This window comes from Dermochelys coriacea, chromosome 1 (assembly GCF_009764565.3).
Source record: "Dermochelys coriacea isolate rDerCor1 chromosome 1, rDerCor1.pri.v4, whole genome shotgun sequence".
NCBI classification, from domain to species: domain Eukaryota; kingdom Metazoa; phylum Chordata; order Testudines; family Dermochelyidae; genus Dermochelys; species Dermochelys coriacea.
The window spans coordinates 267,242,664-267,267,510 of record NC_050068.2 but is presented as its reverse complement, the minus strand read 5'-3'; the positions used below and the strand labels follow the sequence as shown (position 1 = coordinate 267,267,510).

The 24,847-nt window shown below is 39.9% G+C and overlaps 1 protein-coding gene across 7 annotated transcripts in view; it reads right to left on the bottom strand.

The window, feature by feature from the left end:
- The window catches only part of ANKS1B (ankyrin repeat and sterile alpha motif domain containing 1B), a 740,833-nt gene that overhangs the window by 286,838 nt on the left and 429,148 nt on the right, over positions 1–24,847 (bottom strand). For 6 of the 7 annotated variants that reach the window (XM_043491651.1, XM_043491643.1, XM_043491691.1 and 3 more), the window contains exon 17: positions 475–573. In XM_043491651.1, coding sequence (XP_043347586.1) covers positions 475–573 — 99 coding nt within the window. Of the gene's footprint in view, positions 1–474; positions 574–4,525; positions 4,577–24,847 lie in introns of those variants that run through there. The other variant, XM_043491656.1, reaches the window with a different exon arrangement.

The window sequence follows — 24,847 nt, the reverse complement described above, 5'->3', positions numbered from 1 at the left end:
ATGGAATATCTTGAGTTTCTAGGGTTACTTAATTGTATTTCCAATCTTACCTCTATATTAAGAAAAATTCATCTGGGATTTATACAGAAATTTATTTACGGAGGTGACGCCACAATCTATATGCAAAAGCTGTCCTAAAATACATCCCTAGCCCCACTTCATTTGTTAACATGTTGAAAAAACAAACATTTCTATAATCATTTCTAAAATAATTAGCATCATGAATACGGGACCTGATTGTCCTCTGCTCTGCACTTGTGTAGTCATTTATGTCTGTGCAAAGTGGACGTAAATCACTACCAATCCAGAGTGGTAGCATTTTACACCTACTTTGCATGGTGCAATTGACTAGGAAAAGCACAAGGCAGTGGAGAATTAGGCTCACAATATCCACATTTTTATATAAAAATGGTATTTAAGAATTAAAAGCTCTTGGTGATACTACTGGTATACAGATAATAAAAGAAACCGTACCTTTGGAAGGAGCTGGATTGCCTGTAGAATTCTTTGCCTGTGTCCAGAGTTAAGAATTCCTATTTCCAACAGATCCTGATCCTCCATTACATTGCTTCCCTGAAAAAGGAGATATTCAAATCTGAAACAATCCTGAAACAAACCCTTAAACTGTGTTTAAAAGAAAATAACTTTATTTAACATACAGTATGACAAGAATAATAAATTATTGATGATTGCATTGATTTCCAGGTCTATAAAATGTGAAAGGACCTTGAACTCATGGACACTTACTAGTGTGCTGGCAGAACTGCCAATGGAGAAACTGCAATTCCCACTAAAAACAAATTCCATAAGTGGAATCTTTCTCCTCTACCCCCTCCTGACATTTGATTGAGGACAGGGATGTAATTATAAAATTTAACTATATGCATACAGTGCCACATCTGTTTCTCTTCCCCCCTGCCCCATACACGATATCCTTTCTTCCTCAAGTTAGAAAAAAATCAAATACAATACAGTGGAGACAGTTAGATAGAATTATTTAGTAATATGTTAGTAAAATGCCTTGTAACAGGGTGGCTTGCCCTTGGACTGGAAAGGCTGGGGCAAAGCAAACCCTGATCACAGAATTAGCTCCATCTGAGTCAGGCAATTTCTTATAAAGAGCAAAAGGTGATTGCAGCAAGTGGGAAACTCAGGAGGTTGTAGTGAGACTTCAGAGAATGTAGGGAAGACCCTGAGACCAGGAAATTGCTCCAGCTAGGAAGGGTTTGGAATAGCCTGCTAAGTGAGGAAGGATTCTGACCAGAACAGGGGAGTTAGAGCTGTACCCAGCTGAAGGAAGGAGGGAAGACCTTTGTGTTTAGTTTTGAACTTAAAGTTAATAAATCAGACTCTAAGTAGGGTTATTGTGACTGGATTGGAAAAACCATTTGTGGCATTATTTGGGAATCCAAGAAGCCAAATTGAGGTGAGGGACTGCATGCAGGCCTACCTGGTGGCCACCACCAGGAGCCATGAGGCCACTCATCTACATGCCTGAAGAGCACCCTCAACTCCCAAAAGTGAATTAAACTACACCATGGCATACATAGTATACAGATTTCAAGGCTAGAAGGAACCAGTGTGATCATTAGTCTGACCTCCTGTGTAACACAGTACATAGAACTGCTGTGACATCCAGGGACCCCAAGGCTGCTGTGACAGCCAGGGACCCCAAGGCTCTGATGGAGAGTAAGCTTCCCTTCTGTATGGGACACAAAAGACCTCACTTCAGAAACTGACAAAGATCCCTCTGATAATAGTGGAGCAGAACCCATGTGGATAGGAGATAGGTGAGCCAAACCCAGGGGATATTAACAGTGGCTTGCCCATGGAATGTTCTAGGCTTTTAGGTACTGAAAGTGGCATTGATACTGTGCTGTTGTGGAGCTGGTGTAGAAATTACAGTCGCTGGTACCAACTGAAAGTCTTCCTACACCACCAAGAATGCTGGTACCAAAAGGTTAAACAATTCTCTGGCACCAACATATACCTCCGCAATTTTCTGTACTGGAATTGAGTCATGAGTCTGGCATACAGAAACTTCAAGGGTTGGCCTCGACAGACCCCACACAGGTTCCAGAGTCAATGAACCCCCACTTTGTAGCAGAGCAATTCTCTGGGGGAAAACTTCCCCTCAGAGTCCCTCCCAGAAACCTTGCCTCTAGCTGGCCTTGGTACCGAAGGTACCATGTGCTTAGAAGATTTGTATATATTCTTTAGTACTGGGGACACCAAATGAGGTGTTGAAGACATCTCAGGAGGTACACTCAGTATGGATGGTGCCACATTCAGAGTATGCTCTGAACCAAATGGCTCTGATAGAGGGCAAAGTGCCACCTCCATAAGGGGACACTTAAGTCTCACTGCTCTATGTTCTTTAGAGCAAGATTTAAACCCTCTATAAATGTGACACTTGTTACTGATGTGGGACTCCCTCAAACATTTTAGGAAGCTAGAGTGTGCGTCACTGATTGGCATAGGTCTGACACACAAGCAGCAGGACTTGAACCCCTGAGAGTGAGGCCTGGCTCCATTCCTAGTCTTGGAATCAAGAATCAAATTTGGTTCAAAAAGCACCTAAAAACTGAAACCTACCACTAACACTGACTATACTCTATATCTAATTAACTACTAAATGACAAAAAGACTATATATAAGTGTGAGGAAAATAAACTTGAGATAGAGGACTGGAAGTGCTCCACAACCATCACTGGCTGTAAAAAGGAACTGAGGGGTATCAAGGCGGCTCTGCAGAGGTGTGTGGCAACAGAGGGTGCTCCAGTGAGTACTACTTGGAAAAAGCTATCTGACAACTGTGCACAAGGCGTGCACACATCTACACTGGAATAGACATATGCAATCACTTGACGGCAACCTTAACTATTGGTATTGTTATTTGCTCCACCTTTAATGAAAACACCAAAGGCTTTGATGTTGTAGGTTTCTTAAGTCTGTTCTATAGTCCTCAGCAAATTTTTTCAGCTTTGAATTGAAGTAGGAAAGATCTGCGAAGACTGCTTGTAGTGGGCCAGATTTAGATCTCTCTTATTCCAGTTCTACATTAATATAACCTCATTCCCTTTAATGTATTTCCTTGTGATTGACTTTAATAGAACTATGGTGATCTACACCAGCTAAGGATCTGGCCCAGCATGCTTTAAAGCTTTTGTAAGTTAAATTCTACTCATTTTAAAAATATTTCTTCAGTTAATTTAACAATTAAGATAAACACTGCTAAATAAACCATCCAAAGTTTAAAAACATAAAACGGTGCACTTTTTCCTTCAGGCCTAATCTGCATCAAACTATCAAGATGGCAATTTCCTGTTTGATAATTATTCTTTTTAAAATTACATTTAAGGCATTGTAAGACTTGTAAAATTAGTTATTTACAGTTCCCTGCAATTTAAGTAGTTATCAAATATTTTTCATATTATGCTGAGTTTTCCTTCAATAAACACTTTTTGCATGTGAATCAGTGTTGGAAGGAAGTACTTGTTTCAAGCAAAGCTGCTAACACGTCAATAAAGCAAACACATTACTTACTCATGACTTAGTGTAGCATTTCTATGAACACACTGAATATGAATTATTAGTGATGGATGAACCTCATAAGGCTTGGATATTCACATTAAATCAGCACCTGGGCTGGAAATCTTATGAGAAAAGCCTTTCCTATGAGGTTGCTTTTCTGTCTAATCAGGTTTGAAATGCTGATTTTTGGCAGTCCCATGTCTAGCCTCAAATTATGCATTAATTACACCTGTCCAACCCAGTTGTCTTCAGTGGAATTACCCAAGTATAACAGATCAGAATTTGAAGAGAAAGGGGAGGTCTTGCATATGAATTCTGGATAGCATTCTGTACAGAGATTCCAAGGCCAGAAGGGACTATTGTTATTATCTAGTATAACACAGGCCATCAAACTTTCTCCCAAAAATTCCTGAGGAACAACTTTTAGAAAAGCATCCGATCCTGATTTAAATATGGTCAGTTAGAAGAATCTAACTTTTCAAAAGGAGAGGTATGAAAAATTATATTAATTCCCCCTTCAATTCTAAAATAGTTTCTGTAAATAAGTAATAAACAAATGGCACGACAGTGTAGTATAAATATTTTACTGGCATTCATTTGGAATAATCTTATAACAGGGCACTCACCTCTTAAATGCACAGTCCTTTTCTCCCTCTGATGCCCTCTGTAGGCTACCAATTGGTTTTGGTGGGTCTTTATTGGCTTGACCCTTCAGCAAGTCACAAAGTCTGAATGAACTCATTCACAAAGTCTGAATGAACTCTTATCTCAGGGTTAAGGTTCTTAGGTCCTCTCTCTCCCTGAATACCCAACTATGTAGAATGCAGCCAGACAAACTCTGGCTATCCTTCAAGTTCCTTTGCCCCTCTGGTCCCAGCCAGCAACTAACCTGCTAAGGCCAGGCAGCTTCTTTCATTTAGGCCAGCAGGCCCTGATTAGTTGTTGCTACACTCTCAATGAAAGGCTCTGATTAACTGATGATAATCCCTACCAGATAGCCAAGGTCTCCTGGATGCCAAACTTGCATTTCTTCAAGTTTGCTATGAGTCCAACCTCCTTCAGTGACTGCAGTACAGACATTGTATGCCCCACATGTAATTGCCAGTATTCACTGAAGATTATCACATTATCCAGATAGGCAGCTGCAAATTGCCTGGGGTGAAGAAGCACATGGTCCATAAGAAGCTGAAAGGTGGCTGGTGTCCCTTTTAACCCAAAGGGCATGGTTATAAAATGGAACAGCCCTAAGAAGGTGGAAAAAGCTGTTATTTCCCAGGAGTCAGCTGAAAAGGGTATTTGCCAATATCCTTTGGTCAAATCCAATGTTGTAAAATACTTTGGTTTTCCATGCTGGTAAAGAGTTTGTCAACTTGGGACCTGGGATAAGTGTCAAATTCTGAGGCCACATTCAAGCCCCTGAAATCCACACAGATTGGTTGTGCCTTCTGGTTTGGGCACAAGTACCACTGGATTGCTAGTCTCGCAATATCAGACTGCTGCTCGATATTCCAGAGCCAGGACCCTTAGAATCATTGCGCTTGCTGGTGCTCACAGTATCTGAGGAACCTGCAGCTTGATGGGTATGTAGTAGAAGATTGGAAGGTGCCAAAATGGTCATCTGAACTGGAGACTGTCTCTTTAAGAAGATTCTCTCCCTAGAGAACTTGAAGCTTACCTCCTAGAGTCCTTTTGAGAAGATTTCAGAGATTTCTTCTTCGAAGCTCTAGGGGAGTGCTGCACTGAGGAAGCTGAGGCAACTGACTTGCTCAGAGACTGTTTTATGGAGTGGGTCCCATGGCTGGGGTCAGAAGCCAGTCAGCGCAAACTCTCAGTCATCAGGAGACAAAGCTTAAATTTCCAGTTCTTTCTGACTCTTGATTTTAATGCCAGGCAGAAGTTACACTTTTGGGAAACATGTGACTCCACAAGGCAATGGACACATTGGGAGTGTCAATCATTCACCAGTATTACCTTCTGGCATGAAAGACAGTGTTTAAAATCAGAACTGGGCATGCCCTCACAGTGTTTAAGTTCCTCTGAGGGGGAAAAGGGATACAAAAGGACAACAGTCCTTATGCTAAACTAATATGTCTCTCTCAGTGACATATATATATAAAGTGGAAAACTAACACTACGTACTAACTGACTAGTAGATAAGAGAAAAAATACAATTGAAGTAAGCTCAACTTGGACACTTTTGAGGCTCTGTCTCAGGCTGAGGCAATTGAGAAGGAACTGAGGGTGTTTTGCCTGCACAATTCTCTATAGCCACGCTGCTGAGCACTGGGATGCATGGGGCATAGGTGCAAGCTGAATGGACACTGCTATCTAAAATCTCTCATCTGAGGCACAAGGGGTGCATGTGCACTGAGAGTGGAGTACCCATAGGGACATTATTTGAAGAACAACTAGGTGTTCATACAACTGTACCACGTATTGGATTTCATTTTGGTCTTGGGAAGGCTGCTCCTCCCACGTCCCCTTGAACAGGGCAGGATTCCCTGGGGTTTCCCACCATAAAGTAAATCAAAAGGAGAAAAACCTGTTGATGCCTGCAGCACCTCTCATACCAGTATGTCAGGACTTGGACCCAATTGCAAGGGTTCTCTATAGATACAATTTTTTTAACTTGTTTTTCAGGGTTCGATTAAACCTTTCTGGAGGTCTAGAAGGCTTTAACCTTTAGGAGTGCTCATGTTTCCCTTCATAATCAGGACATAAAGTTTATCCTTGGATCTGTGAGGATCTCAGTGGGTGCGCCTACTCAAAAGAAAAGCTGTAGCAGTTCCCTCACTACAGAATGTGCCATTACTGAGCACACAGGGACCGCTTCTGGGTATTGTATGTCATAGTTCATTATGACCAATATATTGTCCCCATGCAGCTTTTTTCTAGGGGACCCACAATATCGATCCCTATCCTTTCAAAGGGCATATCTATTAAAGGTATCGTTTTTGGTTTGTGGTCACTGACCTTCAGTTGCAACTAATATGTAGGATAGGAATGGACAACTCTATGTACATACGTCATCTTCACACTGTTGTCATATTGAAAGGTGCTAGGTTTGAGCAAGGCCTCTTGAATCAACGTGAGGGAACACTTTGAGTCCACAATCTGGACAGTGCCCTCCCTCCCGATTTCAATTTGGACTACATATGCCTTATGGTACAGATCAAAATTGAGATCCGAGCTGTTGCACAGTTCTGTAATCCCACAATCTAGGAAATCGTACTCCACGACATGACATGACCGACTGAAGCACCCTGGCTTCCCACAGTGAAAACATACCACCAGATTGTTAGTATGGTCTGCCTAACCTCTTCTCTTTGGTATTTTTGGGCTGCTGCTTCATGATAGGAGGGTAGGTGCCAACCATGATGGAGCCTCCAGCAACCAGCCTAGGTCCAGAGGGGCTCCTCTCCTGGCATTTTCCTACCCAGCCCCTTTAGTTTCACCCTCATCACAGCATTAAGGTTCTTAGTTCCTCCCTCTCCGTACAAACCCAGCTATACAAAATGCAGAAAACAAACTCTTTCTATCCTTCAAGTTCCTTTGGCAAGAGAGGCATACCCTTCCTTGCCACTCTGCTTGCAGCCAGGAACTGAACTGCTAAGGTCACGGCAGCAGGGCCCTGAGTGGCTGTTGCTAGGCCCTCTATCCCTTGGAGGACCAAGTCTCTCTGGTTTCAAAAATGGCCACTCTGAAGAGTCCTCTAGGAAAGCTTGGAGGACTTTCGTTCTCTGCTCTTTTCCTCCTACAGGTGGGGTGTAGTAGGACTGTGAGCTCGTAACAAGGAGCTGCAAATGGGAATATACCCCATCACAGACCCATATATATCAATTATGACATTCTCCACCCATGGTTAATATAGCCATTCCAAATATGTCCCTTTATTCCAGGGATGATATATATGGATATAATATATGTATATGCTCTATAAAGAGAAATTTACTTTGAATAGGTCAGTAGAGTTGCAATAGAGAACCATCTGTATCAGTAATGGCCTATCTTTAATGCACAAAACAGCTCAAAGATACTCTAAGATCCACACTAAGCAAAAGATTTCTAGGTTTGTAGACAGTATTTATTCACTTTAAACACAAAATAAACAGGTTCAAGACTCCTTTTAAACAACAAAATGACCACTATGAAATTGCAGAAATACTACTATGGTATATAGCCTATTGCTTAAAACAGTCCCTGTACCAGATAACTGGAAGATAGCTAATGTAATACCTATTTTTAAAAAAAGGCTCTAGAGGTGATCCTGGCAATTACAGGATGGTAAACCTAATTTCAGTACCAGGCAATTGGCTGAAACTATAGTAAAGAAGAAAATTATCAAATACATACATAAAAAGGATATGTTGGGGGACAGTCAACACCAGTTTTTGTAAAGGGAAATGACACCTCACCAGTTTATTAGAATGCTCTGAGGGCACCAACAAACATGTGGACAAAGGTAATCCAGTTGGTAAAATGTACTTGGACTTTCAGAAAGCCATTGACGAGGTCTCTCACCAAAAGTTCTTAAACAAACTAAGCTATTATGGTATAAGAAGGAAGGTTCTTTCATGGATCAGTAACTGGTTAAAAAATAGGAAACAAAGGGTAGGAATAAATGGTCAATTTTCACAATGGAAATAGGGAAATAGCAGGATCCCCCAAGGATCTGTACTGGGACTTGTGCTGTTCAATATACTCATAAATGATCTGGAAAAGGGGACAAACAACAAGATGGCAAAATTTGCAGAAGATATTAAATTACTCAAGATAATTAAGTCCAAAGCTGACTGAGAAGAGTTACAAAGGGATCTCACTAAATTGGGTGACTGGGCAAGCAAATGACATATGAAATATAATGCTGATAGGGCAAAGTAATGCACAATGGAAAACATAATACCAACTACACATACAAAATGATGGGGGTCTCAATTAGCTGTTGCCACTCAAGACGGAATCATTGTGGATAGTACCCTGAAAATATCCATTCAATGTGCAGCAGCAGTCTAAAAAGGAAACAGAACTTTAGGAACCATTAGGAAAGGGATGGATAATAGGACAGAAAATATCATAATGCTACTATATAAATCCATGGTATGCTCACACCTTGAATACAGTGTGTACTTCTGGTCTTCTCATCTCAAAAAAAGATATATTAGAATTGGAAAATGTGCAGAGAAGGCAACAAAAATGATTAGGAGTATGGAACAGCTTGTATATGAGGAGAAATTAAAAAGACTGGGACTCTTTAGATTTGAAAAGAGATGACTACTAAAGGATTGGGATATTGGGATATTTTAGAGGTCTATAAAATCATAAATGGTGTGGAGAAAATGAATAAGGAAGTGTTATTTACGGCTTCATGAAACACATGAACCAGGGGTCACCCAATTAAATTAACAGGAAGCTGGAACTACTTCACACAATGCACAGTAAACCTGTGGAACTCACTTCCAGGAGATGTTGTGAAGGTCAAAACAAAACTGGGTTGAAAAAAGAATTATATAAATTGATAAATGATCTGGAGGATGGTGTGGATTGCACTCTCAGCAAATTTGCGGATGATACTAAACTGGGAGGAGTGGTAGATACGCTGGAGGGGAGGGATAGGATACAGAAGGACCTAGACAAATTGGAAGATTGGGCCAAAAGAAATCTAATGAGGTTCAATAAGGATAAGTGCAGGGTCCTGCACTTAGGATGGAAGAATCCAATGCACCGCTACAGACTAGGGACCGAATGGCTCGGCAGCAGTTCTGCGGAAAAGGACCTAGGGGTGACAGTGGACGAGAAGCTGGATATGAGTCAGCAGTGTGCCCTTGTTGCCAAGAAGGCCAATGGCATTTTGGGATGTATAAGTAGGGGCATAGCGAGCAGATCGAGGGACGTGATCGTTCCCCTCTATTCGACACTGGTGAGGCCTCATCTGGAGTACTGTGTCCAGTTTTGGGCCCCACACTACAAGAAGGATGTGGATAAATTGGAAAGAGTACAGCGAAGGGCAACAAAAATGATTAGGGGTCTAGAGCACATGACTTATGAGGAGAGGCTGAGGGAGCTGGGATTGTTTAGTCTGCAGAAGAGAAGAATGAGGGGGGATTTGATAGCTGCTTTCAACTACCTGAAAGGGGGTTTCAAAGAGGATGGCTCTAGACTGTTCTCAATGGTAGCAGATGACAGAACGAGGAGTAATGGTCTCAAGTTGCAATGGGGGAGGTTTAGATTGGATATTAGGAAAAACTTTTTCACTAAGAGGGTGGTGAAACACTGGAATGCGTTACCTAGGGAGGTGGTAGAATCTCCTTCCTTAGAGGTTTTTAAGGTCAGGCTTGACAAAGCCCTGGCTAGGATGATTTAACTGGGACTTGGTCCTGCTTTGAGCAGGGGGTTGGACTAGATGACCTTCTGGGGTCCCTTCCAACCCTGATATTCTATGATTCTATGATTCTATGATGGATGATAGTGATTGGGTGGATGGGTGTATATCACCTGCAGCAGCTTTTTGGTCTTACTCTTGTTCTACCTTTGTTAACAGAGTTCCATTTGATATAAGTCTATAAAAATGTCCTCAGTGCTATTACAACTCTAGAAAGAAATCTTGAGGCAAAGATAAATGCATATGCATCACTTTGTGAAAAGTGGGAAAGAAACTTGATGAATAAGAATAGAAAGAACAAATGAAAGTAAAAGACAACTCTGTATCTGACATTTTAGATCTTAAGGTCCTTGGAGATAGACAACAGCCTGTTTCATAGTAAATCCAGATTATGGAGAACAACTGAGTTGTAAAAGCTAAGCCTGTTAGACATGAAAAAAAACACAAAAAACCTCCAGAAGTTTCCAAATATAGTTGGGCAAATACACTGGGACAAACTCTCTGCTATGACCAGCTCATGTTGGGCACAGAGTGAAAAAAGAGGGGAAGTCAAGTAGCCAAGGGACTATCCACCAGCTACATATATATTGCTGGAGTATATTGAGCTCTGACTGTTCCCACATCTCTATTCCCTGTGCTCGGGTCTCCAGGAAGGGAGGCAGAACAGCCAGTTACAGGGGCTCCAGGCCTGCTATGGACTTGTATACACCAGGTAGGGGGTTGTGGTTAATTCCCTCTCAGTTGTTGCCACCTGAATGGTGCAAAGTGAATAGAATGGGGCAGAGAATCAATGATATTCTTTTTTAACTTCACAAAATTCCACAGAAAAATTCTGGGAGAAAACTCTGTGAAAACAATTAAGAGATTATGCAACCATGACCCTTTTGGCAAAGGGCTATTTTTTAAAAAAATCCCTTTACTGGAAGAGGAGATTAGCTGAATCCTAGGATTCTACACTGGCTGTTTAGTAAGCCCCTGACCTTGTATTGCAGTTTCTAGCAGCCACCAGTTAGCCATTTCTACTAACTGAAATACAGTAAATTTACTGAAGTTAAAGCACAATCTCCTAGGGAACTGTGCTGTCCTTGACCGTCCAAGGCTGGAAAACACTAAGATACCTCACAAAATGTTTAGGAATGTCCTGAATACTCAAGACCCGTTTCTTTTTCATTTTCTCAATCCTCTGTCAGAAGGCCTATAAATTTCTGGCATGGCATAGTTTTTCCACAAGGCAGAAAAGAGTATTTGGGGAGCAGAAGATGGGTAAATGCAGTTTTCAGTCATCAAAACTGTTTCTTGTTAAATGTGAAGATTTCAGACAATGCATCATTCATTCATTTCAAAATCAGAACAGGCAAACAACCAGAAATTTGCTTTGTTTCAAGGTAGGAGAAAAAAGGTTTGCATCTCTCTAGTGTGTCACCATTAATAGAAAATGAGTTCTGTAAGAATTATTATTAAATGAAATGCTTGACCTGTACTGGAAGGTCAAGATTTATCAGATCCCTAGGGCTACTATAGAAATTTTTGCTGATGAGAAACCACCCTGAAGAACTATGAAACTTTGTCTTAACTGTGAGTAAAAGATTGACTGTATGTAAAATCTGGATGGAGGAAAAATGGATTTAATATGCTGAGCAATAACCATTTGATTATGATTAAGGCATTTTAACATTTGTGGTCCTAAATTAGATTACATTCATTAATAAAGACATCAGATTATTTTTTTTTAAAAAATTCCTCCATGCTGTCACTACCGGGCAGGTTAAGGTTTTTCAAGTGACTTAACTGTACAATTCTATATCTCAATATGTTTGGATTTCTTTTAAGTGTAATCTTAACTTGGACTTTCCTGGTTTTGTAATTTTTTGGTTTGGGAATAAGTACAACATACCTGTAATTCTTGTATCCTTAAATTACCAATACTGATACATACTCTCTACCTTAACTTCAACTTACTGTAGTTTTCTGTCTTGGAATTTCCTATTTCTTAAAAATTCATACATGAATACTAAACAAGAAACCTGAAGAACATGTTACCAGGCAATATTTTTAACGGTTTAAAGAAATGTAGTACCAACATTCATTTTTAAAAAAAATATTTTTCAGGGCATTTTCACCTGTATACAATGCTGTGCAAAGCAGCCAGTGTGCACTGACTAATTAAACTGTTTTTCTAGGTGTTTTTCACCGGTAGAATAAATCCAAGCAACCTATGTTTACTAATAAATCTGGCCCTACAATTGCAGATAATTTATTGTTCAAGAAGGCTATGTTGGTGAAGTCAGCATTACATGAAAGGGAGGATGAGAGGAGCCAAGTAGTTCCTGAGTCCCAATCTGTCCGCACTTTAAGAGTTTCCCCCACAAAGTGACTTCACAGGAGCTGGGGCAGCAATGCCATCAGGAGCCTTTCAAGTACAGATACCCAAACTATCATCAACCAGAAACCTTCAAACAGCGGTGAGTTGGACCAAGTAATCAACCAATGAGAACTGTTGACACTTCTTCCTCATTATAAACAACAGGATTGTTCTATGTAAATTATCTATAAAGAAATGATGAATTACTTTTGATGTCACAGTGACCCACTTAAGAATTACCTGAACTGTTGATCTAACCCTACATGTAACCTATATAATCACAATAATTATCTATAATAATTATTAATAATTTAGTTTAATTACAGCCTAATTTCTTCAAATGTAGATTATGCACAAGATTTCAATTAATTTTAACTAATTTTGAAGAGTCTGTATTATTACATAATTAAGATAATTGGAAACAAAGGAAAAGACGGTTGAATTAAATGCTAAGTTTCTTAAAGGACCCATTTTAAAATAATTTTAAGTTAAACTAACCTGTACATTCTCAGAAAAAATATTCTTTAGTTCAGAAGTAAGTGCTGTAACTTTGGGTAGAAAACACTGTATTTTTCACACATAACAAAGATGTTGAATCCCTGATTTAAGTGAAAAATGGAGTTCAACTATAAAAATGAGACTAGTATGTCTGTAATAAACTTAAACCACCCTTCACCTCTAGAAAAGTCCCACAGTATTATGCGCATATCTTAAGATAACTGCATTTTATTTTTATCTTAAACTTGTCCTTCCTGGCCTTGCTATAATTTGTCATCTTCATTTGTATCAGATCTAAAACGTTGATCCTGATAACTCACTGGGATACATACAGATGCAGCAGTCCATTTGTGACGATTACAATACAAGATCAAAGACTTAAATTGTAAACTCTTTGGGGGCATGGACTACATCTTATTAAAAGTGGCTAACTCAAATTTGTGTTCCATAGTATAATAGTAAAAATAATAAGCATCAGTAAGGAATTTAGTACCTGAGAATTTTTTCTTTTATGTTTAGATCTTTTAAAAACAATCTGATAAATTAACTCTGAAAATGAGAAATATTAGAAACTAAAATGTGCTTTTGCTGTATAGTTGATTTAGCATGTTTAATTATGTTTCCTGGATATTTTGCTATGCCTATAGTAATCTGTAACATTGACATTAAAGAAATAAACAGAAATTAAAGATAATCACATTTGCAAGCACAACAGAGCAGCCACAAAACAACTGAGAATTGCTGTCTCTTATTTACATGAAAGTCAATGGGAAAAATATTGAGTTTGGCTTAGGAGCCAGCAGAATTTTGGCTAATTCTCATTTTCAGAAGGGACTCAGGCTCCTAAATCAGTTTGGTGCTGCAAAGCTGAGCACAAGCAACACCTAAATACATTTAAAAATCAGGGCCTTTGCTCCTAAGGGCAGACACAACACATAGTATGATTGAATGAGCTGCCATCTAGTATTGCACACTCCTGAGATTTCTGTTATACAATCTGGTGTGATTTACTTTCACGGTGTGTGCAGAAATTTTACCTTCCAAGTTCCTGAAACCCAAGGGGTAAATGAAGATGATCTCTATTTCCTCCATACTCCTTCTAAAAATATAAGAACATTTGATTAAGGGCTGACAATTTTCTTTTCTTTCTTTACTTGTTATTGTAATTCATTTCACATAGGAACTGGACTATGTTTTTCTTATTCCCTTTCCAATTCAGCTGCTGAGTGGCTCATTTTGCTGACCCACTCTAGTTACCGTGGCAACAACAAGGTTGTTGTAATATGATCCTGTCACGGTTCCTTCCCCACTCTAAACTCTAGGGTACAGATGTGGGGACCTGCATGAAAACCCCCTAAGCTTATTTTTACCAGCTTAGGTTAAAACTTCCCCAAGGTACAAACTATTTTACCTTTTGCCATTGGACTTTTTTGCTGCCACGACCAAGCATCTAACAAATATATAACAGGGAAAGAGCCCACTTGGAAACGTCTTTCTCCCCAAAATCCTCCCAAACTGTACATCCCCTTTCCTGGGGAAGGCTTGATAAAAATCCTCACCAATTTGCATAGGTGAATACAGACCCAAACCCTTGGATCTCAAGAACAATGAAAAAAGCAATCAGGTTCTTAAAAGAAGAATTTTAATAGAAGAAAAAGTAAAAGTATCACCTCTGTAAAATCAGTATAGTAAATATCTTACAGAGTAATCCAATTCAAAACATAGAGAATCCCTCTAGGCAAAACCTTAAGTTACAAAAGGACACAAAACCAGGAATATACATTCCATTCAGCACAGCTTATTTTTTCAGCCATTTAATCAAAACAGAATCTAACGCATATCTAACTAGATTACTTACTAAGTTCTAAGACTCCATTCCTTTCTGTTCCCGGCAAAAGCATCACACAGACAGAGAGAGCCTTTATTTCTTACCTCCTCCAGCTTTGAAAATATCTTGTCTGCTCATTGGTCATTTTGGTCAGGTGCCAGCGAGGTTATCCTAGCTTCTTAGCCCTTTACAGGTGAAAGGGTTTTTCCTCTGGCCAGGAAGGATTTAAAGGTGTTTACCCTTCCCTTTATATTTATGACAGATCCCATGAGTTTTATGTCAATATACCGTGCTATTCTCTGATAATATTTTTGAGACTATCTTTCCAAATTCTGATAAAACAAGACTAATTAGCATTTGCCTGGTGCATGGGTCACATCACTGTACTAGGAGCCATTGGAGAAGGAGACTCCAGGAAGGTAGATACATGCCTTGTAGAATGTACTGAGATCTGCCCAGCTGGCCTTCTCTCTGTATTAGGTTTGATCCTTAGTTCTCAGATCCTGATCCAGCAAAGTACATAATATATGGTTAGCTTTAAGCACATGAGTTGTTCCATTGATATCAGTAAACATAGATGCTGGAACTAGAGGTGCTGGGAGTGCAGCAGCACCCCCTGACTTGAAGTGGTTTCCATCATGTACAGGGTTTACAGTTTGGGTCAATGGCTGTCAGCACCCCCACTACACAAATTGTTCCAGCACCCCTGTCAGTAAGGTTAAACTTGTTTTATCTAACAGCTTTGAGGAATTGGGACTCGAGTGCTAAATGCATTGCAGCACTGAGCCCATAATCATTAGGGACAGAGTTACAGCTCAGCTCTAAAAAAAGGAGTACTTGTGGCACCTTAGAGACTAACAAATTTATTTGAGCATAAGCTTTCGTGAGCTACAGCTCATGTCATTGGATGCATGGCATAGCATAGCATAGCTCTGCTGGTTATTTGGGGCTCAGTTGCTCTCCAGTGCGCAGAGGGAACTTGCAGCTATCGCACACCTTCAGGCTTGCAACATTGTCTCCTGTTCTGTTAGGCCTGCTCTTTGCCTTGGCATAGGGTGGCTGGGCCATGGCTCAGCCTCTTTCCCATCTTCTTTGGGATGATGTACGTCCAAAGGTTAAAAGAAGGAGCAGTTCCTGCAGGAAATGTTTTGAGGCAGGCTGATGCTTGTTGTATGCAGGGAACAGGGGAAGCTCCTCTCTCCAATTCACTGATCTATCACTATTTGGTCCATACCAAATACTGAAAGAATTGGAAGCAAATTACATAGACTTGCTTAACGAGTCCTGGAATGGGATACACCAATCAGAGAACTACTTTATTTAAAAATGAAAGGTTAGATTTTGGAAAACAATTTTGTGGCAAGAGCTAGGTGAGGGGTGAATTCTGCAGCAAATTCCTCTACAAATTGGACCCTGATTATAGTATTACTGTTTCACTGGGGCATTGTTTTTAATAAAATTTCAAGTGGCATGGCATGGCATCACCTACAGCAAACTAAATCACAAGCTATAAAGTTGATTCCATGCAGTATATTAACTATTACACGCATCAAAAAAATTTTCATAGTCTTTTAATTATCTAGCCCAGCAGCAATAAAACTTTTGATTTTCAAAGGTGAGAAGGAATAACTGATTAGGCTCCTGGCCATGCCTGGTGACCATTACACTAAACTCTTTCCTCCCTTCCAATTCCCTCATCCCACTCCCACATCTACTTCTCTTCCTATAGCACTTAGTTTTTCCCAATACAAATCATGCTTACAGTTAGTCTAACCTCTCATTCTGTCCACATTTCCCCCTTCATTCACAATCACACAGTATTCAATTTTCACCCCTTTACACATATTTCCTGTATCTCAGATATATCATGAAAACAGCAGTCACTACTAATACCTCAGTCATTTGCAATACAAGTGGGCCCTCCTCCCATACATGAGCAGCTCAGGTACTTGGAAGTTGTAAATGTTTGAGAAATTAGCTACCTGACATGACTTTTTAGGCTGCTGCAAATTACATACATGTGTCATACGTCTGTCATGACTGACTTAGTCCTTCACTGCTGGTGAATAAAAGAAAAGTTCCCTCCAATTCAAGAATTCTATTCTCAGTAATTTCTCATCCCCTAAAAGGCATTTATCACTTTCTCTCATGTTTCATACCTTACATAACCTGGAGATATCCTACATCCTCACTGCCCTTCTATTCTTCCCTAAAGGTATGCCATTATAATGGAGATTTGAAGAGGAAAACCCAAGAGGTAATATACAATTTTGTGCCCTCATGTTCGTGAAGAAAGTCTTGAAAACATGAATCACACGTATCTAATGAAGTGTTGTCTGGAGACAGCCGACAGACTGAGAAGTGTGTTCACTGTTAACATCAACATACTGTTAACATATAAACCTAACAATGAGAGAGACAAGGTGAATGAGGTAATATATTTTACTGGACTAACTTCTGCTGGTGAGAGCGACAAGCTTTCAAGCGTACACAGAGCTTTTCTTCAGGTCTAGGAAAGGTACTCAGAGTGTCACAGCTAAATACAAGGTGGATCAGATTGTTTAGCATGAGGAGTTAACATGTTGTAAGACAGTGGCGCTCAACCTTTCCAAACAACTGTACGCCTTTCAGGAGTCTGATTTGTGTTGCATACCCTCAAGTTTTACCTCACTTAAAAACTACTTGCTTACAAAATAAGACATAAAAATACAAGTGTCCCAGCCACGCTATCACTGGAAAATACTTTTTCATTTTTACTGTACAATAATAAAATCAATCAATATTAAATTACAATAATACAAATATTATACTTACACTTCAGTGTATAGTATATAGAGCAGTATAAACAAGTCATTGTCTTTATGAAATTTTAGTTTGTACTGACTTCACTATTGCTTTTTATGTAGCCTGTTGTAAAACTAGGTGAATATCTGGATGAGTTGATATACCCCCTGGAAGATCTATGAGTACCCCTGGTTGAGAACCACTATTGTAAGAGAGCATTTGAGGTGAAGTGGGCAGATGAAGTTGTAGGACAAAGGAGGGTTAGTGGGTGATAGACTGTTGCAATAAGCCATAAACCCAGTGTCTTTATTGAGTCCATGGTTTTTAATTTCTGACAAAGTTATGAATTTAAGCTCCCAGGATCATCTTTTGAAGGTGTGATGTTGTGCCGGTTTCCTTTGAGGATGAAGAATGAGAGGTCAGATCGCTTTTTGAAGTGTTCACCCATGGGTAACATGGCAGTTTTGTCTTTTATCTTTTTTATGTGCAAGTTCATTTGAGAGTGTAATGATTGTCTTATGTAACCCATGTAGTTGTTATTGGGGCATTTAGTGCACTGGATGAGGTACACCCCATGTTGTGATAAGCATATATAGGACCCATGGATCTTGAAAGGTGTTTTGTGGGAGGTATTGATCATTGCAGCAGTGAAGATACGTCTCAAGGTTTTGCATCTGTTATTATGGCATTTGTATTTGCACTGAACTTATTCCTCCAAGCCGTTCTTGATGAAATGCATGTTTTTTATGGTACTGCCTAACTCATGTCTAGATTTTTTTGTTGGAGTCAAAATAACAACTTTTGAATTGATACTGTCCAGTCAAAGACTGTTAACACAACTTTAAAGCATGGGAAGTTGTATATAATAAATGTGATTAACTTTTCTGAGGAGCTGACATGAATAAAGTGGTAGATATAGTCTGCTTTGGATTTCAATAACTCAATACCATACTGCATGAAAGACTATTAATAAAGGTCTGGAACTTGTGATTTCAACTGAGACATGGGGTTAGATGTTATCAACAGTTATATTTAGCATCAGCTTCAGTAGATACAAAATAAGAGAAATACAATTTATTTTTGTTAAGAGATGGTATCTCACCTGTACATTAACTGGAGTTATATGAGGAACTCTAATAAGTCTCAATGGTAAGAATACATAAATAATTCTTTGCAAAATTCAGGTTCTTTAATTATTTGCTAAATTGTTTGCATTACTTGTTTCTTGAAACTATACTACCATCAAAAGTGGATTAAGTAAAAGACTGGAGGTCAAACTGGCCACTTGTGGTATAAGCAGGTGCAACACTAGTGAAGCCAAATGAATTTACCAGCAGTGAATTTGACTCTGGGGCTTTGCCATTCAGAAAATCAATTAGAAGAAATGGCAGAGGGAGGATGAATATTAATAAGATTGGGTACCCAGATAATTTTGAGTTAAATTAAAGAAAGGTTTGGTAACACTACCTATTATTAAGATTGCTCCTTCTTCCCATTATAAGACCCTGTTTACAGATGCTTATAATATTGCCAAACTTTAACTATTTGGGCTGACATTTTCCATGCTAGGCATCTGCTTCAGGCTGACCTATTTGAGGGGAGGAAATTTCAGCCATCATGATCTAGCCATTGCAGAGAATGAAGTTTGGAAAAAATACATTGTTTTGCCCATTTTAATTCTTGAGATCTTTTCTTTGAAATGCCCTAGCATTGCTGTGTTTTGAAGCAGGAACTAGAATTTTGGCAGGAGTTGACTTTTGTGTCAGGGATATGCCCTTTGCTTTTCTTGTGCAAATTTGGCCAAGTTATAAGCCTTTTAAAAAAATCAATTCACAAATGCTCAGTAGAGACCACATGCAGTTTTAAAAACTAAAATCTCTGTAGATTTCATCCTGACTGAGCATGCTCCAGCCTCTCACAATGCCTACTGTTGACAGGACTTCTTATGCGCTGTTCCTTCAGAGTGACAGAGCATTCTCTAGCCCCAGGGAAGAGATGAAGGCAGTTTACCCTGTAATTGCTTTTCCAGGCCAGGGTGGAGCCAGGCACTGGAACTGAGAGCAGGGATCCCATGTACCACATGAGCTCTGATCAAGCTAGTGTGCTACAATTAGAGTTTAGCTGTGGCAGTGCAAGTAGTTGGAGGGGCTAGCTTCCCTATGTACATGCCTAGCATCTCAGACGGGTGTATACTCAGGGCAGCTGGCCCCTCCCATCACTTACACTGCTGTGGTTTCCGGTAGTTTTAGTGCACTTGCTTGATCAGATCTAGAGTGAGTATATTTCCTTGAACTGAGAACTACAGTACACCCCCAATTCAAAGTGTAAACATACCCCTGGCCTCAGTCTCCAATGGGGGCAATTATGGGGAGACTAGGGGCCAAGGAGAGCACTGGGATTGATTGGGCAAGGAGACTGGGACTCAGAGCTGGTGCGGGAAATGTGGGTGTGGGAGACTGGGAGCCAGTTGGGAAGAAGGAACACTGAGATCAGACAAAATTCTGGGGGAAAGAAGGTTGACTGGGAAAGAGAGAGAGAGAGAGAGAGAGAGAGAGAGAGAGAGGAGGAGCCTGAGGAGGGAAAACGGAGCCAGTGTGAGGTGGAAAAAAGGGGCAGGTTGGAAGCTGGACGGAGGGAGAGAGAGCGACTGGATGAAGAGCCAGGAAGAGGGGGGACTGGAAATGACTGGGCATTTAGACAGGAAATGGGGGCAGAGAGAGAATGGGATACTTGGAATTGGACAAGGAACCAAGAGTGGGGAGAGTAAGTGGCTGGGCAAGGAGAGTGGGACTTGGAAGAGAAGTCTGAGGAGAGGAGACTAGACTGGGAAGGAAAGGATAATGAGACTTGGATGGGGAAGCAACAGGTCTCGGATAGGGTTATATTGGAGGGGATGGGACAGAACAGCTCAAGCTTGGGGATAACAGGGACAAAGGTCTGTGATTCCTAGAGCACACTCCCCTCCAGAGCAGGGAATAGAACCCAAGATTCCTGAGTCTCAACCATTCCTCTACTGTCAGCAAATAACTGTGAACCACATTGGCAATGCGTCTCCTCCTCTTTTAGTGCTGGTCCTCATGAAGGTGACAACCTACTATTGCTATTCATTATTCTGCTAGCTCAAGTGGTGGAAGTCTGTGTAGTGGATCTAAAGGTTCCAGCCCTGGTTATGAATGCTGTAGGTCGCAATATGATGCCACATGATGAAATATCTGGGGTTTTTTAGTTTGCTTTTTTAAAAGTCTAGTTAATGTTACACAAAAATAAATTAAAAGAGCATTATAAAGATTGCAAAGTCAAGCTTTCAAGATAGGAAATGCTAGAATTAAGCAAAAACAACGAGGACTCCTTGTGGCACTTTAGAGACTAACTAATTTATTTGGGCATAAGCTTTTGTGGGCTAAAACTCACTTCATCAGATGCATGGAGTGGAACATACAGTAGGGATGTATAAATACACAGCATATGAAAAGATGGGAGTTGCCTTACCAAGTGAGGGGGTCAGTGCTAACGAGCCAATTCAATTAAATGCTAACGAGCCAATTCAGTTAAGTTGGAAGTAGTGCCCCTGATGGTGTGGCTGATGTGGTTATGTCCTATGATGGTGTCCCTGGAATAGATATGCGGACATAGCTGGCACTGGGGTTTGTTGCAGGGTTTGGTTCCTGGGTTAGTGTTTTTGAAATCCACCAGGATTTCAACAATTTTCACCCCACCATCAACCTCAGCCTGGACCAGTCCACACAAGAGATCCACTTCCTAGACACTACAGTGCTAATAAGCGATGATCACATAAACACCATCCTATACTGGAAACCTACTGACCGAATACTTACTTATTACTTAAGATACTTACCTACATACCTCCAGCTTTCATCCAGACCACACCACATGATCCATTGTCTACAGCCAAGCTCTAAGATACAACCGAATTTGTTCCAATCCCTCAGACAGAGACAAACACCTACAGGATCTCTATTAAACATTCTTAAACCTACAGTATCCACCTGGTGAAATGAAGAAACAGACTGACAGAGCCAGAAGGGTACCCAGAAGTCACTTACTACAGGACAAGCCCAACAAAGAAAGTAACAGAACACCACCAGCTATCACCTACAGCCCCCAACTAAAACCTCTCCAGTGCATCATCAAGGATCTACAACCTATCCTGAAGGATGATCCCTCACTCTCACAGACCTTGGGAGACAGGCCAGTCTTTGCTTACAGACAGCCCCCCAACCTGAAGCAAATACTCACCAGCAACTACACACCACACAACAAAAACACTGACTGAGGAACCAAACCCTGCAACAAACCCGGTGCCAACTATGTCCGCATATCTATTCAAGGGACACGATCATATGACATAACTACATCAGCCACACCATCGGGGCACATTCACCTGCACATCTACCAATGTGAAATATGCCATCATGTGCCAGCAATGCCGCTCTGCCATGTACATTGGCCAAACCAGACAGTCTCTATGCAAAAGAATAAATGGACACAAATCTGACATCAGGTATTATAACATTCAAAAACCAGTAGGAGAACACTTCAATCTCCCTGGTCAATCAACAACAGACTTAAAAGTGGCAATTCTTCAACAAAAAACTTCAGAAACAGACTCCAATGAGAAACTGCAGAACTGGAATTAATTTGAAAATTAGACACCATCAAATTAGGCCTGAACAAAAAGTGGGAGTGGATGGGTCACTACAAAAACTAAATTAATTTGTTAATCTGTAAGGTGCCACAAGTACTCCTCATTGTTTTTACAAAAACTAATTTCCCCTTGTTAAATACTCACATCTTCTTGTCAACTGTTTGAATGGGCCACCTTGTTTACATTGGCCTCATTAACACTACAAAAGTGATTTCCACTCCTTGTCAACTGTTGAGAATAGCCTACTTCCAACTTAATTGAATTGGCTTGTTAGCACTGACCCTCCACTTGGTAAGGCAACTCCCATCTTTTCATATGCTGTGTATTTATATCTTCCTACTGTATGTTCTACTCCATGCATCTGATGAAGTGGGTTTTAGCCCACAAAATAAATGTGTTAGTCTCTAAAGTGCCACAAGGACTTCTCATTGTTTTTGCTGATACAGACTAACATGGCTACCACACTAGAATTAGAATGCTTGTGCAGCATTAATTCAGCCTGGTTGCGTGTATACATTATACTACAGTCTAATTAATTACATGATCACATACTATTTTTTCCCACTGGACCCTTGCCTCATTCAGGGTACAGACTAGATCTACTCTGAAGATGAATCAGGATTGTGTAATAAAAGAGGCTCTGACTTGTAGGACCCTTGCCTCATTTGTTGCAGAAGTTGGAAGGTGTGTAGTGAATGAGGCAGGAGACTCCAGGAAGAGAAAGGATAGTTTCATGGTTAAGGGTATTGCATGCTATCCTAGATAATGGGGCTCTATCCCTGTCTCTGCCAGAGAGCTCCTATGCGATGGTCAGCAAGTCACTTAAACCAAACTTATCACAAATGTTCAGTAATATTGGTATATCCTCATTTGGTTGCTGAATTTGGGACCCTACAGTTTGACATGCAGAAGTGCTAAACACTCATATCTACAACTGAAGTCAGTGGGAGCTGTGCTTTGAACATATAAAGTGCTATATAATGTTAAGTGCTCTGAAAAATCAGGTCCTGGATGTCTCACATTGGGCACCTAAAATTATCAGACACGTCTGATCCGAATCTCTTTGTGCCTTAGCTCACCATCTGTAAAATTGGGATAATACTCCCTCATTGCACTGGGGTGTTATGAAAACACATTTGTTAATGTTTGTGAAAACTTAGATTAGCCCATGAGTAAATTAATAATTCAGTATTCTGAGCAGGTTGTGCAGTAAACAAAGGCATGTGAAGAAAGAAAATTATTTTAAAAGGGTCATGTCACAATTTCCCCCATTCCCCTTAGCTATGGGCAGGTAATTAGGCCCTCCTCTATAGCTTCTCTGGCTTCTTGATGTTTAAACTGGCTTTGATGGAGATAATGCTTGCTTGTCTTACTGATGAGAGACACTGACTCTGGTACAATAAATCTTTTCCCTTTGTTGCATACTATCCTCTCCTCTCCTCCCGCACCATCAAGCCCAACACTACTGGCAGTAGCTATCTAGTGGTAATAATGTTGCTACCAATTTCCTCCGGGGATGGTGCACCATATTGTCCCAATGGGGAGGGTTCAGTGCAAATAGATCAGTAACGTGGGACTGTGTACCCAGAGTGCAATCCTGCTCTCTGAAATGAATCTTGGTACTATTTTGCATTTTTGCTAGTCCTCTAGTTCCTCATGTCTTCCATATAAATTCTCAGAGATGATTGCCAATAGATCTAATATTTTCTCTGCCAGTTTCTTAAGTCCCCTTGGATAAATATCATCTGACCCTGATGATTCATATATTTTAATTATCTAAGTATTCTTTTAACTGTCTCCTATAAATTCTGTGTCCCTAATATCTCTGAGGTCTTCATTAACATTTACTGTATTTCACTCAGCCTCCTATTTTATTCTTTATGCAAAAAAACAAAATAAGTCTCCAGTATTTCAGAACATTCTCCGTGTCTTCTATTATCTGAACTTAACAGCAGTCATATATTTTCCTTAATATTTGTTTTAACCTTGACATATTTATAAAACTTTTTCTTATTTCATTTTAATTCCCTAGTTAGTATGACATCATTTTGCTTGCTTAATTTTTCCCTTAGTGTCCTTTGCTGCTTTTACTATCTGTTCATACTCTGTATTCTCTCTTTTTTATTTTAGATTTAATTTACTTTTCACTTCCACTCCTTAAGCAGCTGCTGATATACCCAGTTCTCCCCTCATACTACTTAATTTTATTTTGTAGAGAGATAGTTATCTGCTCTGCCTTGATTACAGTATCTCTCAGGATCTTATGCACATGTCCAGTTATCTTATAGAACTTCTAGCCATTAAGCTTTATCTATTAACTCCTTTAATTTTTCAAAATGTAATTACTTGTAATCAGGTCCTTTTGTACTGCTGTCTCCTAATGGCTGCATCCTTAATGTATCCTGGGAATACTACCAGTTAATCATTATGTGAGATGAGTTTACCTCCCAACTATTTCCTTCCTATCAGGCAATATTATTCTTGAATATTTCCATAATGGTGCATTGACCAGCTTCCTTTGAAATCTCTTACAACGCGCAATTTTTCTTGGTGTTAAGACCTTCCCCCTGATAGGTTACATAATAGCCAAACTTTTCCTTTAGATTCCTATTGTCAACTTACACTGTAAATATTTCTCTCCTTTCATCTATATTCTATAATATAAATTGAAATATCCAGTCACCATATGTCCCTCAAGTCTTCTGTTTTCTGAACTATATACATTATTTTCCTCAGTTTTAACTCTTTTGTCAATTTTTCTTTCTATCATTTTTGTTGTCTCTCTTTATATTTTCA